We start from the raw sequence: 15,113 nt of genomic DNA on the forward strand, positions 1-15,113 counted from the left end.
TTTATTTTGATTTTTTTCTGGGCCCCACATTGGTGCTCAGGGCTTCTTCCTGCTCTGCCCGCAGAGATCACTCCTGGGGACGGAACCCAGGTTGACTGCCTGCAAAGCACCAGCCCTCCTTGCTGTCATATTGCTTTGGTCCTTGCGTCCCTCTTTTTCTGCATATGACAGGTACATCTTGCCTCTCATTTCCAAGTCTTGCTTTGGGGCACTCCATACAGCAGTGCTCAGGGCTTACTCCTGGCTTTGTATCTAGGGATCACTTGCGGGACCTTATGGGGTGCCAGAACTCAAACCAGAGTCAGCTGCATGCAAAGCAATTGTCCTCTCCACTGTACTCTCTTTCTGAAACCCCAGAGTACCACGGCGTTATTTGATGTAAAATACATGAAGAAACTCAAAGTGCTTCTGTCTTGTCCTTCCTTCCTTTCTTTCTTTCTTTCTTTCTTTCTTTCTTTCTTTCTTTCTTTCTTTCTTTCCTTTCTTTCTTTCTTTCTTTCTTTCTTTCTTTCTTTCTTTCTTTCTTTTTCCTTCCTTCCTTCCTTCCTTCTTTTCTCTTTCTTTCTTTCTTTCTTTCTTTCTTTCTTTCTTTCTTTCTTTCTTTCTTTCTTTCTTTCTGGGGGTTGCCACATCTGACAGTGCTCAGAGGTTACTCCTGGCTCTATACTCAGCAATCACTCCTGGTGGTGCTCGAGACCATGGGGGAGTCTGGGGATTGAACCCTGGTCGTCTGCGTGTAAGGCAAGTGCCTTAGCTGCTGTACTAAGTGTCTTGTCCCTCAAAGTATATCTTTAATCCCTGCCCTTGTTAAAATCAGAAGCATCTATTTTAGTTAAAAAAAAATTGGGGGAGGGGTTTGGGTCAACACTTGGTGTTGCTCAGAAGTTATTCCTTGGTCTGCATTCAGTAATTACTCTTGGCGGTACTCAGGGAACCATGTGGGATACCAGGGATCAAACCGTGTCAGTTCTGCTCTACTCCTTGTACTGTATCTCTGACCCAGAAGCAACGTTGAGTCGAGTGTTGTCAGCTCCGCTGTTACTCTCCCCTGAGTGTGCAGCTGTGAGAGAAACATCTGTGGGAACCTGAGTCCAGCTCCTCTGGCCAAAGCACAATGTTCTGCATGCTCCGAGCTTTCTCTCATCTGAATCCCTCTGTGGGTCCTGAGAATGTTTTTCCAGCTGTCTTGTGGGGCTCCCGTTGCGGGATTCAGAGTGGGGTCCAGGTCCGGTTCTTGCCTTGTCTCCAGTTGCCCTCTTGCTGGGCATTTCCCCAGGCACCTCACCTGGCTCCCATGTGCCTCTTGTCAGGAAACCTCCACCCCCACCCCATCACTGACCCAGATCCCAAGATGGGCTCAAGCCCTTGCTGAGGCTCCCACACACATTTTAGTCTCGTGCTCAGGCACATTTTAGTCATGTTTGAAGCTAATTCTGCTCCTGGGAGCTCAACTTTCTCTGCGTGATGCAAGAGGGAGAAGGACTTTATTTTACATTTTTATGTTTTGGGATCACACTCAGCAGTGCTCAAAGGCCACTTCCAGTTTGAGGCTTGGGGGTCATTCCTGGCTGTGCTCAGGGGTCCATGTGGTGGCGGGGGATGGAAGGGCCTTCCTCAGCCTGGGCTTTCCCTCTAGCACCCTGGGAACGAGAGTGCTGCTGAGTGGCTGCTAAATCTCGTAGGCTCAGACACACGACAAGGATTGAAGCAGATTGTTTAGGTGCCACACTTCATGTGCTCTAGCGGGGCAGGGACTTCACAGCACTGAGGTTCAACCCTGGCCTCCAATCAAAGTCAGTGCTCAGCCTCTTGAGAGCTCTCTTCAACCCAAACACTGAAGCCAGGCGTTTTTAGAGGTGGGGTGTGGGTTCAGATCCCAGCTGTGTGATCGCCTGACTTGGGTGTTTCGGTCAAGTCTATAGGCTGGTGTAACTTGGGGCCAGGAGATGTGTCTGCCCAAGGGTCAGGGTTATTCTGAGGCAACAAATATGTTCCCACAGGGTAGCTGTCAGTGGTAGCACATAGTTGCACCAGTGCACCCCATCCATCGCTGGTGACGGTGCGCAGGGGGGTGTAGTCCAGAGGATGGGGCGGGGTGGGGCAGACTTTCCAGTGCTCCTGCCTCGATGCCTCCACTGTCCACATCGGCCCCAGGGACGTTCCAGCCCCCCAGCAGCTACGGATGGGGCCTAAGCGCATGTTGCTCGGGTCCCCGCCGTGCTCCCGACCTCCTCGAGACCTACTTGGGACAGTTCAGCAGGGTCCAAGTTCCCATCCTCCCATCCCTGCTGGAGGCCGGACTGGAGCCCACCAAGGCTATGGAATGGTCGGGTCACTTTGTTTGCGGACACACCCGGCGGACCAGGCATCGAGCCCAGGCTCTCGCGGGCCCAGCAGGTGCTCAGCCTGGTCCGTTCTCACTCCGTCCCGGACCCCCGGTTCTGATGCAGGCGCTCCGCGGTGCCCGGGATACGACCTCGGCGGTGGCCCACAGCAAGCGCCCCGGCAGCCCCGTCAGCGCCGTCTCAACCGAGAAACGGGTTCAGGCCGCGACGTCGGCCCCTCGCCGGACTTTTCCGCAGAGTCCGCGCGGATCGGCCCCAGCGCACCCGCCGCTGCCCACCGACTCCGCCGCCCCGAGGCCGCGGCGGGCGCCGCCCCCTGGACCGGGCCGGTGTCAAGTCGCCCCTAGCAACAGCGGCGAGGCCGGCTCCCGGGGGCCGCTCTGATTGGCCGGGCGCCGGGAGCGGCGGCGGCGTCACTTCCGGCCCCCGGAGGCGGCGGCGGAAGTCGAGGGGCGGCCATCTTGGGTCTGTGAGGCTCGGCGGTGCCGGCCAGCGGCGGCGGGGGCGAGCGGGCGGGAGCCGCGGTGCCGAGTGAGCCGGGGGGTGGACGAGCCGCCGGGCGCCCGCGCCGCTTCCGCAGCCCGCTCCATGGTCGGCGCCCGCAGCCCGCCGCGGCCAGTCTGCTCCGGCGCCTCGCGCACCTCCTCCGCCTCCTCCTCAGGGGCCGCCGGCGGCGCTGCGTGGAGGCCCGGGCGTTGAGGTCCGCGGCGCGGCGGGCGGGAGCGGCGGCCGCGGCGGCCAGGAGGGTCCGGGCGCGCGGGGGTCGAGCCGCCGCCGCGGGGCTCCCCGGCGAGCATGAGCCCCGGGCCCCGCCGGGGGACGGCCCGGGCCGGGGCCGGCATCTAGACGCCGAGGGGGAGGGGAGCCGCCCTGCCCGCTGCCGGGTTTCGCGTGTGGGGGGCGACGCGGAGTGAAGTAAGATGTCCACGCGGACCCCGCTGCCCACGGTGAACGAGCGGGACACCGAGAACGTGAGTGGCCGCGGCGCGCGGGGACCCCCGGGGCCGGCGTCGCGTCCCCGCCCGGAAGTCGGTGCTGGGGCCGCCGGGGTCCGCGCGGGCCCCACCCCCGGGCCGCGCCGCCCGCCGCCGCCGCCGCCGCCGGGCTCGCCTTTGAACTTGGCCGGCCGGGGACGGGCCCGGCGGGCGGGGCGGGGCCGGGGGCGGCGGGGGGACCCCGCGGGGCCCCCGCTTCGGCCCACCAGCCCCCGGAGGTGCGTGGCCAGAGGCTCTCCATCCCTGCCCGGCTTCCCAGTTTCGGGGAACGGACGCTCGGCATCTCCCCCGCCGGCCTCTCGCTTCGGAGGGTCCCGAGGTCATTCCTGGCCAGGAAAATGCCTGCTGCCGGGAGTCCGGCCTAGTGGTCTCAGATGCTGCTTTTTCTTCTCCCGAACGCCTCTCGCCCGCCCGCTGGGGTATCAGATGGTGGCGCCTGTCGGTGTGGACCTGCCCGGAAACGCCCCAGTGGGGTCCGGAGGGTCGCCCCCCCCCAGACGGATGTCTCTCCCACGGCCGCGGAGGACTCGGGAAACCCCTTTCCCACGCCTTTTTCAGATGTGCATTGTTTGTGGCCCCTTCCTGGCCCTGCTCAAGGGATCATTCAAGGGATCATGTGGTGCTGGGGATTGCGCCCAGGTGCCCGCGTGGAAAAGCCGGTGCTCCGGCCCTTTGGGCTGTATCCTGATCCTTGCAGGGATGTTGGAGAACCTATTTCCGAAGTTAATTTGGGGGTGGTTGGTGGTGCTGGGGGATCAAACCCAGAGCCACACACAGTAGTATGTTGTCTACCACTGAGCCGCAAGCCAGGCAGTGGGGAACCGCATCCTAACTAATGTCCCTCGAGTTGGACAAGCAGATGTGAGTTGATTTGCCATTGTGGTCGTTATTTGGTTTTGGGGCCCCACTCGGCAGTGCTTCGTTAGGGCTTGCTTCTGGCTCTGTGCTTAGGGCTCCCTCCTGGCTGACTTGGGGAGCATAACGCCCTACCTGCTGCAGTATAGCTCTGGCGGGGATTTGCTGTTACTTCTGTCATTGGGCAGGGACTCAACCCTTTTTCACCAATGTAAGGCATTACTACTAAGTTGCATCCATCCGTCCTTGGCCAAGTTGACTTTTTTTTTTGATAATTTTGAGCCACACCTTACAGTGCTGAGAGGACTAAATGGGGTACTGGGGATCCAACCCAGGTAGGCAGTGTGCATGGCAAGTGCCCTATCTGCCGCACTGTTGCTCTGGCCCTGAGCTTTTTTCATTGACTTTTTCACTCACAGAAGCAAAAATCTTAAACTGACCTAGAGACGGAGCTCCATACTTTGTAAATAAGATGAAGCTAAAAACTGACATAGTAGAATTAAGATAGTAAAGGATTTACTCTAAATTGATATTTTTCTTGCTCTCTGTGGAAGTTAATGTATTACAATGTAATTTTATTTGTTACTAGAAATGACTACTTTTATCCTATTTTATTTTTGGCTGTGATCAGGAGTTGCTCCTGGTGGTGCTGGGTAGCACGTGCTGAGGAGAGAACCTGGGCCTCCCCCCATGCAAAACCGGCTCTCCATCCCATTGAGCTGTCTTCCCTCTCTAATGTTGCATTGTTGAAATGGGATATGCCTTTGTTTTCATGGCGTCATAGGATATTTTTATGGGCTATGGAATTTTTGGCTTAAAACTCAGATTTGTAACACATTATTGCATTTACAATTGTTTGTTTTTGGTTTTTGACCCACACGCAGTGGTGCTCAGGAGTTACTCTTGCCTCTGCACTTAGGAATCACTTTTGGTGGTGCTTAGGGGACAGCACCAGGTGCCAGGGATCAAACTGGGGTGCGCCCGCACCCCAGGGCAAGCGCCCTACCCACTTTATTATGCTCCCAGGAAGATGTTTTGTTTGTTTGTTTTTGGGGCCACTTTCATCCTCCGGATTTATTCTTTTTTTTTTTTTAGGATGATTCTGGGACCGAATGGGTGTACTATCCTGCTGTACTATCACTCTGTCCCCTAATAGATGGTCCCCCCCCATAGATGTTTTAAAGGCAACAGAACGTTATTATTTTGTTCTTGGTGCCATATCTGGTGGTGCTTAGGGAACCTTGTAGTGCAGGAGATTGAACTCAGTCCTGCATGCCAAGCATGTGCTCAGCTCATTGAGTTATCTCACTGATTCCTAATCTATTTAAAATTTAAACCTGAAGGATAAAACAAATCTCTTTTCTGGGAATCTCCCAGTTCTAACAAATATCTTAGTGAGGAACTTAAAGAATGTGCTTGGAGGAGGTATGAAAGTAGTTATAAGGGGATTGTGGAGATCACCTGTCTATGCAAAGTAGTTGGAGGGGCAGTAGTTGACTCTGGAAAAAGGGAGTTTCTTTTGGGATGTTGTTTTAATTTTTCTTCAGTCATAGTGTTGTTGAGCACTATAGGCACTGAACTGCTTAGCCCTGGTTAGCTTAATATAATTTTAGGTGATTAGGTAGCATTATTTCTATGGGTTAAATGAGACTTCGGTGTTCAGAGTTGAAGTTTGAGTGAAGCCAAAGGTTTATTGTTTGTATTGTTTATAGTTGGGCAGGTGGTTTTGGGTTTGAGTTTTAAATATTGTGGGTTTTGGGAGGAGAGATGGGTCAAAAGAATGAAATGCAACCTTTCCATGGGGAGCCCTGGATTTGATCCCTGGCACCTTATGGTTCCCCCTCATCATTACAAGGAAGCAACCCTGAAGCATGGCTTTTTTTTTCTTTCTTTTCCTTTCCTTTCCCATCTCCCTTGAAGCATGGTGCTTTAAGTAGCCGTGAGTCCCACCACCAGGTGTGGGCCCCTCGAAATACTGTGGGGTTTGATTACGGACATTTTTGTTTTGTTTTGATTCAGGACCATATTTAGTGGTTTTTAGGGCTACACCCAGCTTGGTGCTTGGGGTCACTTCAGTGTTGCTTTGGAAGACCATGTGGTGCCGGGAATTGAACCCATGCTCCCTTGGGCAAAGCATGCACTCCAGTCCTTTGAGCCTCTTCCCTGGCCTCTGATCATGGGCATTAAATCCTCTTCTTTTTTTTAGGCTATGCTGTGCTCAGGGTTTACTCTTGGTTCCGTGGTCAGGGATCACTCCTGATGGACTCAGGGCATCATAAGGGGTGACAGATTGAACTGTCAGCTTCATGCAAGGCAAACACCCAACCTGCTATACTGTCTATTCAGTTCCAACCCCCCTCACACACACCTTTTTTTTGTGGGTTGTACCCACACTTGTGCTCAAGGGTGGTTCTCGGGGATTTCATGCTTTTCCAGGGTTCAAACCTCAGCCTACTGCATGCAAACCATGTGCTAGCCTGTTGAGCTATCTTTCTATCCCCATTATCAGATTCCTTATGGCTTGATTGACTGTAATCCATTCTAGAATGAGAATCTTGGAGAGGAGTAGGCCTGGAATCAGTTCTCAACCCAGCCTTCTGCACTTAGATTTAAAACGCTTTCTCTGTCCAGAGGATAGCTTAAACTGGGGCAAGCACATTTTGTTGTTGAAGGCCGTTGAGGTGTTTTTGATGACATTTTTTTTCACATACTATCTTACCTCTTTGCTTATCAGTTTTCCCTTGCTTAGCTTTTGCCATTCTAGGACTGCCTTGGTATCTCCATAGGCAGGTATTATCTTTACTAGTGGATGGTTGAAGTAGTTTGTTTTCTTAAAATAAGATTGTCATCTAGATGATGGGCTGGAGCGATAGCACAGCGGTAGGGCGTTTGCCTTGCACGCAGCCAACATGGCCGACCCGAGTTCGATTCCTCCGCCCCTCTCGGAGAGCCCGGCAAGCTACCGGGAGTATTCGATATGCCAGACACAGTAACAACAAAGTCTCCAATGGAGACGTTACTGGGCCCGCTCGAGCAAATCGATGATCAACGGGAGGGCCTTTACCTTTACCTTTTATCTAGATGGTAAAGATATTCAATGATAAAGAACCTTTCCACACTATGGTAATGTGTTCCAACTTTGCTCTTCTATTCCTATTCTTTTTTTTTCTTTTTGAGGGCAGGGAGTTTGGGTGTGGGGGAGGCTTCAAAGCAGTGCTTAGTGGGGCCCAGGAGCTACTTGTAGAGATACTAGGGCCAGATGGTTCAGTGCTAGACCCTGGGATACAAAGCTGTTTGGACTCTGCGATGCCAGGAACCACCACGGCCACCTTGGTGATGCTTGGCACCCACTAAGGCCCTTCCTGAGTGCTCTTGAGCTTCAAGAGCTGTGTACTAGAGTTGGCAGTTCTGGGGCAGGGGAAGGTATCCTCTGCTGGAGATTATTTGGGAGGGCACACCAGTAGTGTTAAGGGATTGTTCCTGGGGATGCTCTTGGGGGGTGCTCCGGGGGGTGCTTAGGTGACCAAATGGTGCTGGGGGTCAAATCCTGGTCTCCTGCATGCAGAGCATAGTTACTAGCCTGAGCTCTTTCCTTTCACACCATAAGTTATTTTCTCTTTTTGCAGTTGCCCGGAATTGTACCCAGGGCCTCACATGCAAAGCAGTGCTAATCTACATCCCTCCCTGGCTCACCACTGGACTCATGATCAGTGACTACACTGACCCCTCTGGCATGGAGGCCTCAGTGTGATAGTACTTTTTTATGAGGTGGTTTGGTGTTCCATCAAACAAGACAGAGTTTTGCCTGCCTTTAGTAGCCACAGAAGTCAAGTAGTAGGGGCAGGAGCGATAATACAGCGGGTAGGGCACTTGCCTTGCATTTGGCCAACCTGCATTCTATCCCTGGCATCTCAATCTGGTTCCCTGAGCACCACAAGGAGTAATTCCTGAACATAGCCACAGTAATCCCTGAGCATCTCTGGGTGTGGTCCAAAAACTATAAACAAAAGAAAACAAAACAAATCTCTAAAAACCAAACACCACAAAAACCAAAAACAAAGAACAGAAGTCGCATAGTAGTAGCACTTCTTTTTTCTCGAAGCTATCATTCACACGCACATATTTGAGTGGAAGAGACATGAACCGTAACGTGGTATATTGAAGACTTGGGGTCATGTTTTCAAGCCACTGTGATAGTGACTATTGGAGTCTATAATCTGACCCAGCATTAAGTTCTTTGTACCCCAGGTATCTCATTGATAAGATCGGGTTGGTGTTGTAGGGGTAAGGTAGGCTTGGCTCTAACAAGGGTTAAGCCTTCCATGTGTTGCTCTCCTTTACCTTTTTGTCATGATCCTTAGCCTCTTGTCATTCTTTCTCATTTTTATGCTCTTATGTAGTGGATCTCCAGGTGTTGTCTTGCCTAATTTTTCCACCCTCCTCCTATCCGGTTTTTTCGTTTTTGATTTTGGGCCACACCAGGCTATGCTTAAGGTTATTCCTGGCTGTGTGCTCAGGGATCGCTCCTGGTAGTACTTGGGGACCATATGAGATGCCGGGCATGAACCCACGTCAACCACAGTCAAGGCAAGCACCTTACTTGCTATACTGTCTCTCTGGCCCCAGGACTTCTAATGTTTCTTTGGAGGCATGAAAGGGGCTTCCTAAGCAGTGCTCAGGGGGTCAGGGACTACTCTGGGTAATTGGACAACTGGATGAGATGGTTCAGGTCCAGCTAGGAACTGAAGATACGATGCTGGGGACCACTAGTGCTTAACTTCAGTGGTGCTTGGGGCTCACCACATTACACTCTGCAGCAAGGACCATATGGTACTAGAGGTTGAACTGGGGTCCTTATCATGTAAAGCATGTAACCTGACCACTGTGTAATCTCTCTAGCTCCAACTCCAAGACTTTAGTTATTTTGGGGGCCCACATTTGGCAATGTTCAGGGTTTTTTCCTTGCTCTGTGCTCAGGGGACCATATATGGTGTTGGGGATTCAAATTTGTGTCTGCTGCAAGTGTCTTGCCTCCTGTGCTATCTCTTTCGCTTTAAGACTTTTTTTTTAATATTTGGTTTAAAAATATATATATATATATTTTTTGGAGTGACACCCAGTGGTGCTCAGGTGTTACTCTTGGCTTCACGCTTAGGGATCCCACCTTGTCTGTCTCAAAGGAACACATGGCGTGCTAGAAAGTGAACCTGGGTCAACTCTGTGCCAGGCAGTGCCTTTCACGCTATACTGGCACCCAAGGTTTTACTTTTTTTGTCATTTTTTTGGTGGTGTTTTTTGAGTCACTCCTGGCAGTGCTCAGGGCTTACTCCTGGTCCCTTATTCAGGATGATTCCTGGGGGGCTCGGCAGACTATACAGCATGCCTGGATTGGAGTCAGGTCTGCCATGGAAGGCAAATATCCTTATCTACTGTACTCCACTCTGTTCCCAAATTTACTTTGTGTTTGTTTTTAGGCAATGCCTGGTGGTGCTCAGGGCTTATTCCTGGCTCTGTGCTGAGTCCTGGCGGGACTCAGACCATGTAGGATGCTAGGGATCAAATCCTGTCGGCTCTGTGTAAGGCAAACACCCTACCTGCTGAATTATTGCTGTGACTCCTGACTTGACTTTTTAAATAAAAGATACTTTAAAAAGTTTTGGACCACACCCAGTGGTGCTTTAGGGACCATGTGGTACCGGATATTGAACTGAGGCTTCTTGCATGCAAAGCAGGCTCCCCAGCTCCTTGGTTCATCTCAGCCAGTGGTGGCACAGGTCACAGATTCTTTTACTTTATTTGTTCATTTATTTATTTTGCTTTTTGGGTCATACCCGGCGATGCACAGGGGTTACTCCTGGCTCTGCACTCAGGAATCACTCCTGGTGGTACTCAGGGGGTCATATGGGGAGCTGGGAATCAAACCCGGGTCGGCCGCGTGCAAGGCAGACGTCCTACCCGCGTGCTATTGCTCCAGCCCCCAGATTCTTTTACTTTCGAATATGTGTTTGTTTCCTCATACTAATGTATGACAAAGTAGTGGTTTTTTAAAATTTATTTATTTTTTTCAAGTCTCAGCTATAATCAGGTATTTAAAAAAGACCATATTTGGAAAGAGAAAGCAAGAAAAAGGAGGTAATTTTTTCCAAGATTGAGAAAAAAAATGGATAAAGGGGGTTATAAGTGGAGGGCTGTGAGTGTGAAACTTTCTGGAGTAGAATTGGTAGTCCTCACAGGGGTAAACAGGAGGTGTGGCATCCCGAGCAACTGTGGGGAAGGAGGAAGCACCAGTTAGCTGGATGGTTGTTCATAAAGAATTGTATACACCTTAGGGATGAGTGTAGAGCCAGGAGTAACCCTGGGCATTGGTGGGTGTGGCCCACAAACAAAAAGAATCCTACACATCTGCTGTAACTCTGCTACCTTTGTACTTATTATTTAAGGCCTATGTGATTTATTTTATCTTTATATAGAGCATAGTGAGTACCTTATCCATTTAGTCAACAGTTACGGGTTACCAAGTCTTTGTTTTATCATGTTATTTTGAATTATTATTATTTTTTCTTTCTTTCTGGGTCACACCCGGCGATGCACAGGGGTTACTCCTGGCACATGCACTCAGGAATTACTCCTGGCGGTGTTCAGGACCATATGGGATGCTGGGAATTGAACCTGGGTCAGCTGCCGTGCAAGGCAAACGCCCTACCTGCTGTGCTATCACTCCAGCCCCTGAATTATTGTTAACTGCATTGTGTAGAAAGAAATTAGGAATTCAAATTCTCTTTGGATTTCTCACTAGTGATGTGGCCACAGATCTCTTATACGTGGTATTTTTCTTCTCAGTATTCTCATTTCTTTCATGAATTTGCCCTGTCTTTATTTTTTTGCCTTTTGGGTCTTACCTGGTGGTGCTTAGGGGTTATTCCTGACTCTGCACTCAGGAATTACTCCTGGCAGTGCTCGGGGGGACCATATGGGAGTCTGGTGATTGAACCCGGTCGGCCGAGTCCAAGCAACTGCCCTGCCCACTGTACTATGGCTCTGACCCCAGCAAATTCTAGTTGGGCCAGAGTGATAGTATAGTGGGCATGGCGCTTGCCTTGCGTGCAGCCAACCTGGGTTTAATCTCCATCGCTGCTTTTGGTCCCCCAGTGCTGCCCCTGTGCAATTCCTGAGCATCATTGGGTCTGGGCCAAACTCCAAATAAGAAAATAAACTGCTAGGATGTGTTTGGACTAAAATTTAAGCAGTAGTTTTTGTGTCTGCAAGAAAACAGCTCTTAAAACTTGGCAAGTACTATGTGTTCTCTCATTTCTCTGTCTCTCTATGTTTTAGCACACTTCACATGGAGATGGGCGGCAAGAAGTTACCTCTCGAACTGGGCGCTCTGGGGCTCGGTGTAGAAACTCTATAGCTTCCTGTGCAGATGAACAGCCCCACATCGGAAACTACAGACTGTTGAAAACAATCGGCAAGGGGAATTTTGCAAAAGTGAAATTGGCACGACACATTCTTACAGGCAGAGAGGTAAATACGAATTACATTTGATTTCTCTTACAACTCTTGTTCTTTCTAATGTTGGAAATAGTATTTATTTCTAAGCTAATTAGACTTTTTTAAAAATTTTTTGGCATTTTGGGTCATACCTGGCCATGCTCAGGGGTTAGTCTTGGCTCTGCGCTTAGGAATTACTCCTGGCATTGCTTGGGGAACCATATAGGATGCTGGGGATCAAACCTGGGTCACCTGCGTGCAAGGCAAAGGCTCTACCCACTGTACTATCACCCTGGCCCCCAAAGACTTATTTTTTGTTATGGGGCCCATATCAGGTGTGCTGGGGGGTACTACTGACCCTCCGAGGCTCAGGGATCGCTCTTGGAAGAGCTCCAGGACCAAAAGGTGCTGGGGATCAAACCCAGGCCTCCTGAATAAAAAACATGTGCTCAAGCTCAGCTCATTGAGCTCTCTCCAATCATAGATATTACAGAACTTTGTGTGTGTGAGAGAGATATGATATATACATATGTATGTATATATATAGTGTGGATGTTCTTGTTTTCTATTTTAAATGCTATGAATATTAGAGTGTTTAGTCTTTTGCCTATAAAATGTATATTGTTGGCTGTGGATGTAGTTCAATGGTAGAGTACATTTTTCTTTTGTAAGAAGCCTTGTCTTTTTTTTTGCTTTTTTTGTTTTTGGGCCACACCCTGTAGTGCTCAGGACCTGCTCCTGGCTGTGCATTCAAGGGTCATTTCTGGTGGATTTGGGATCATTTGGGTTGCTGGGGATTAAGTCCAGGTTGGCCATGTGTATGGCAAGTACCCTGCTTTCTGTACTATCTCTCCAGTCTCTGGATTTTAAAAAAAAGTATGTGTGTATGTATATATTTAAATTTTACCAAAGCACCACAATTTACAAAGTTAGTCTTTTGATTTTTTTTATACATTTTATGTTCCAGCACCAGTCCCACTCCCAGAATCTTCTTCCCTTCACCATAGTTCCCAGGTTCTATTCTATTATGCCCCTACCCCATACCTCTCAATTCCCAGCCTCCCACCTTAGTAGGCAGTTTTGTTTTATTTTTAATTTATTTATTTTGGTTTTTTTGGGTCACACCCAGTGGTGCTCAGGAGTTACTCCTGATTCTGCTCTCGGGAATTGCTCCTGGCGGTGCTCAGGGGACTATATGGGATGCTGGGGATTGAACCTGGGTCGGCCATGTGCAAGGCAAACGCTCTACCTGCTGTACTTTTGCTCTGGCCCCCTTGATAGGCAAGTTTTAATTTTGGTTGTTGAAGTTTGAATCTCTTGTTTTCAGTGTTGTTGACTGTTTGGTTTGGATGTTTAGCAATACCATTATTTTATACCACTGATGTACTTGAATCCCCTTTGACGCTTGATACTTGTTACTTCATGTCTGTCTCTTCTTCCCCTCTTAGTTTCTTTTCCTATCTGCTCTTCTCCCTACACTCTGGGGCCAAGAATGATCTAGACATCCCCCTATCAAAAACTGCATTCCCTTGTCCAGTTTTTCTGTATGACACTTATACATGAGGTCCTCCTGTGTATTGTCCTTCTGGCTTCATTTGACCTGGTATCTTCCAGTTTTATCCATATTGCAGAAAATTGCATGAATTTCTCTTATAATTGCATAGTATTCCATCATGTATATAAACCACATTTGCTCCTTTTATTTAATTGTTTTTTTGGGTCACACCCAGTGATGCTCGGGGGTTACTCCTGATTCTGCACTCGGGAATTGCTCATGGTGGTGCTGGGGCGACAATATGGGATGCTTGGGGATCAACCTGGGTCAGCCGAGTGCAAGGCAAACGCCCTACCCACTGTACTATTGCTCCGGCCCCCGCTTCTTTTTGTCTTCAAGTTTATTCCTTGTATGGTTCTACTAGAGTTTTTAGTCACTCCTTCTTGAAGGACGTTTGAGTTGTTTCAAGTGTTTGAAGATTATGATCTACTATTATATATATATGAATGTTTATAGATCTATGTTTTTAGATTTATGAATATATAGTAGATCTATATGTTTATTCTCTCTATATAGGCTTTTTGAGCAATGCTCAGGGATTTCCTGGCTCTGCACTCAGAAATTACTCCTGCCGGTGCTCAGGGGGCCATATAGGAGGCCAAGTTGATTTTTAAGTTTTCAGTCCTTAAGATTCACAGTCAGATCCAGATGTAATAATGTCTTTACTATGTGTATTTCATGTAGATATATAATGGTTTGTGTACATATATATGTTTTTGTATAAATACAAATTCACAGAATTCATCTTTAATGTTAGTGCTACCTGTTTCTCTAATTGTTATGAATCATCTAACCCATATTTTCTTTGGACTTGGGGGTGTCAGTTCCATCTGCTTTTTGAAATAAAAATATGTATTTTTCAATGAATCACAGTGAGATCTACAGTTACAAAGTTGTTCATGTTTCAGTCATACAGTGTTACAATATCCAGCCCTTCACCAGTATATATTTCCTACCACCAATGTCCCCAAGTTCCCTCCTGCCACTCCTTCCAGCCCGCCCATCTGCTATCTTCTTTTTGATCAGCTCTTTTTCAGTGTGTTTGTTTTCATTTTGGGGCTACACTTGTGGTGCTCAGGGCTTACTCCTGGTTTTGCTCTCAACTTGCAGTCCATATGGAAGGCCCCTGTGTTGGTGCTAGCAAGACAGGCACCCTATCCATTGATATGTACAGTTGAAGGTTTTAGCTTCTGAAATAGTCTCTGTTTTGGGCCCTACCTGCTTGTGCCTCAGGGCTATGCTGGGGATGGGAGAACCCTGGTGCAGGTCTAATGCCTTATCTGCTATACTATCTTTTCAGCTCCATGAAATAGTCTGCTTCTTTACTACAGGGTTTTTTCAGGTTTTTTTTTTTTTTGCTTTTTTTGGGTCACACCTGGCGATGAACAGGGGTTACTCCTGGCTCTGCACTCAGGAATTACCCCTGGCAGTGCTCAGGGGACCATATGGGATGCTGGGAATCGAACCCGGGTTGGCCGCGTTCAAGGCAAATGCCCAACCCACTGTGCTATTGCTCCAGCCCCAAGGGTTTTTTTTTCTCCTTTATTTTCATAACCTCACAGGTATCTCATACCTTATGAACTACAGAACTTGGATCTGTCACTTGGTACTTAGGTGAGACTATTGGTTTTTGTTGTTGGGGTTATTTATGGGTTTTTGGTCCATCCACTGGCGCTTAGGGCATTCTCCTGGTTCTGTGGTCAGGAATCACTCCTGATGGTGCTCAGGGTAGCATTTGGGGTGCTAGGAATTAAATTGGGATCAGTTGTGTGCAAGGCAAGTCTGATGCCAGAGGGTATTCTTGATGATCTTATTTTCTGATATGAAGAGGGGTTGTGGTATGTGTTCAATAGTAGTTCCATCCCCAGCATA

General features: G+C 49.1%; 1 protein-coding gene across 9 annotated transcripts in view; it reads left to right on the top strand.

Moving 5' to 3' along the window:
* Positions 1-3,123: 3,123 nt before the first annotated feature.
* The window catches only part of MARK3 (microtubule affinity regulating kinase 3), a 95,997-nt gene continuing 84,007 nt past the window's right edge, over positions 3,124-15,113 (top strand). For 6 of the 9 annotated variants that reach the window (XM_056113747.1, XM_056113748.1, XM_056113751.1 and 3 more), the window contains exons 1-2: positions 3,125-3,316; positions 11,528-11,719. In XM_056113747.1, the coding sequence (XP_055969722.1) occupies positions 3,266-3,316; positions 11,528-11,719 (243 nt within the window). In that variant the 5' untranslated portion in view covers positions 3,125-3,265. Of the gene's footprint in view, positions 3,317-11,527; positions 11,720-15,113 lie in introns of all 9 variants that reach the window. The other 3 variants (XM_056113749.1, XM_056113755.1, XM_056113753.1) reach the window with 2 other exon arrangements.

The sequence above is a fragment of the Sorex fumeus genome, unplaced genomic scaffold (assembly GCF_029834395.1).
Source record: "Sorex fumeus unplaced genomic scaffold, SorFum_2.1 ptg000022l, whole genome shotgun sequence".
NCBI lineage: Eukaryota > Metazoa > Chordata > Mammalia > Eulipotyphla > Soricidae > Sorex > Sorex fumeus.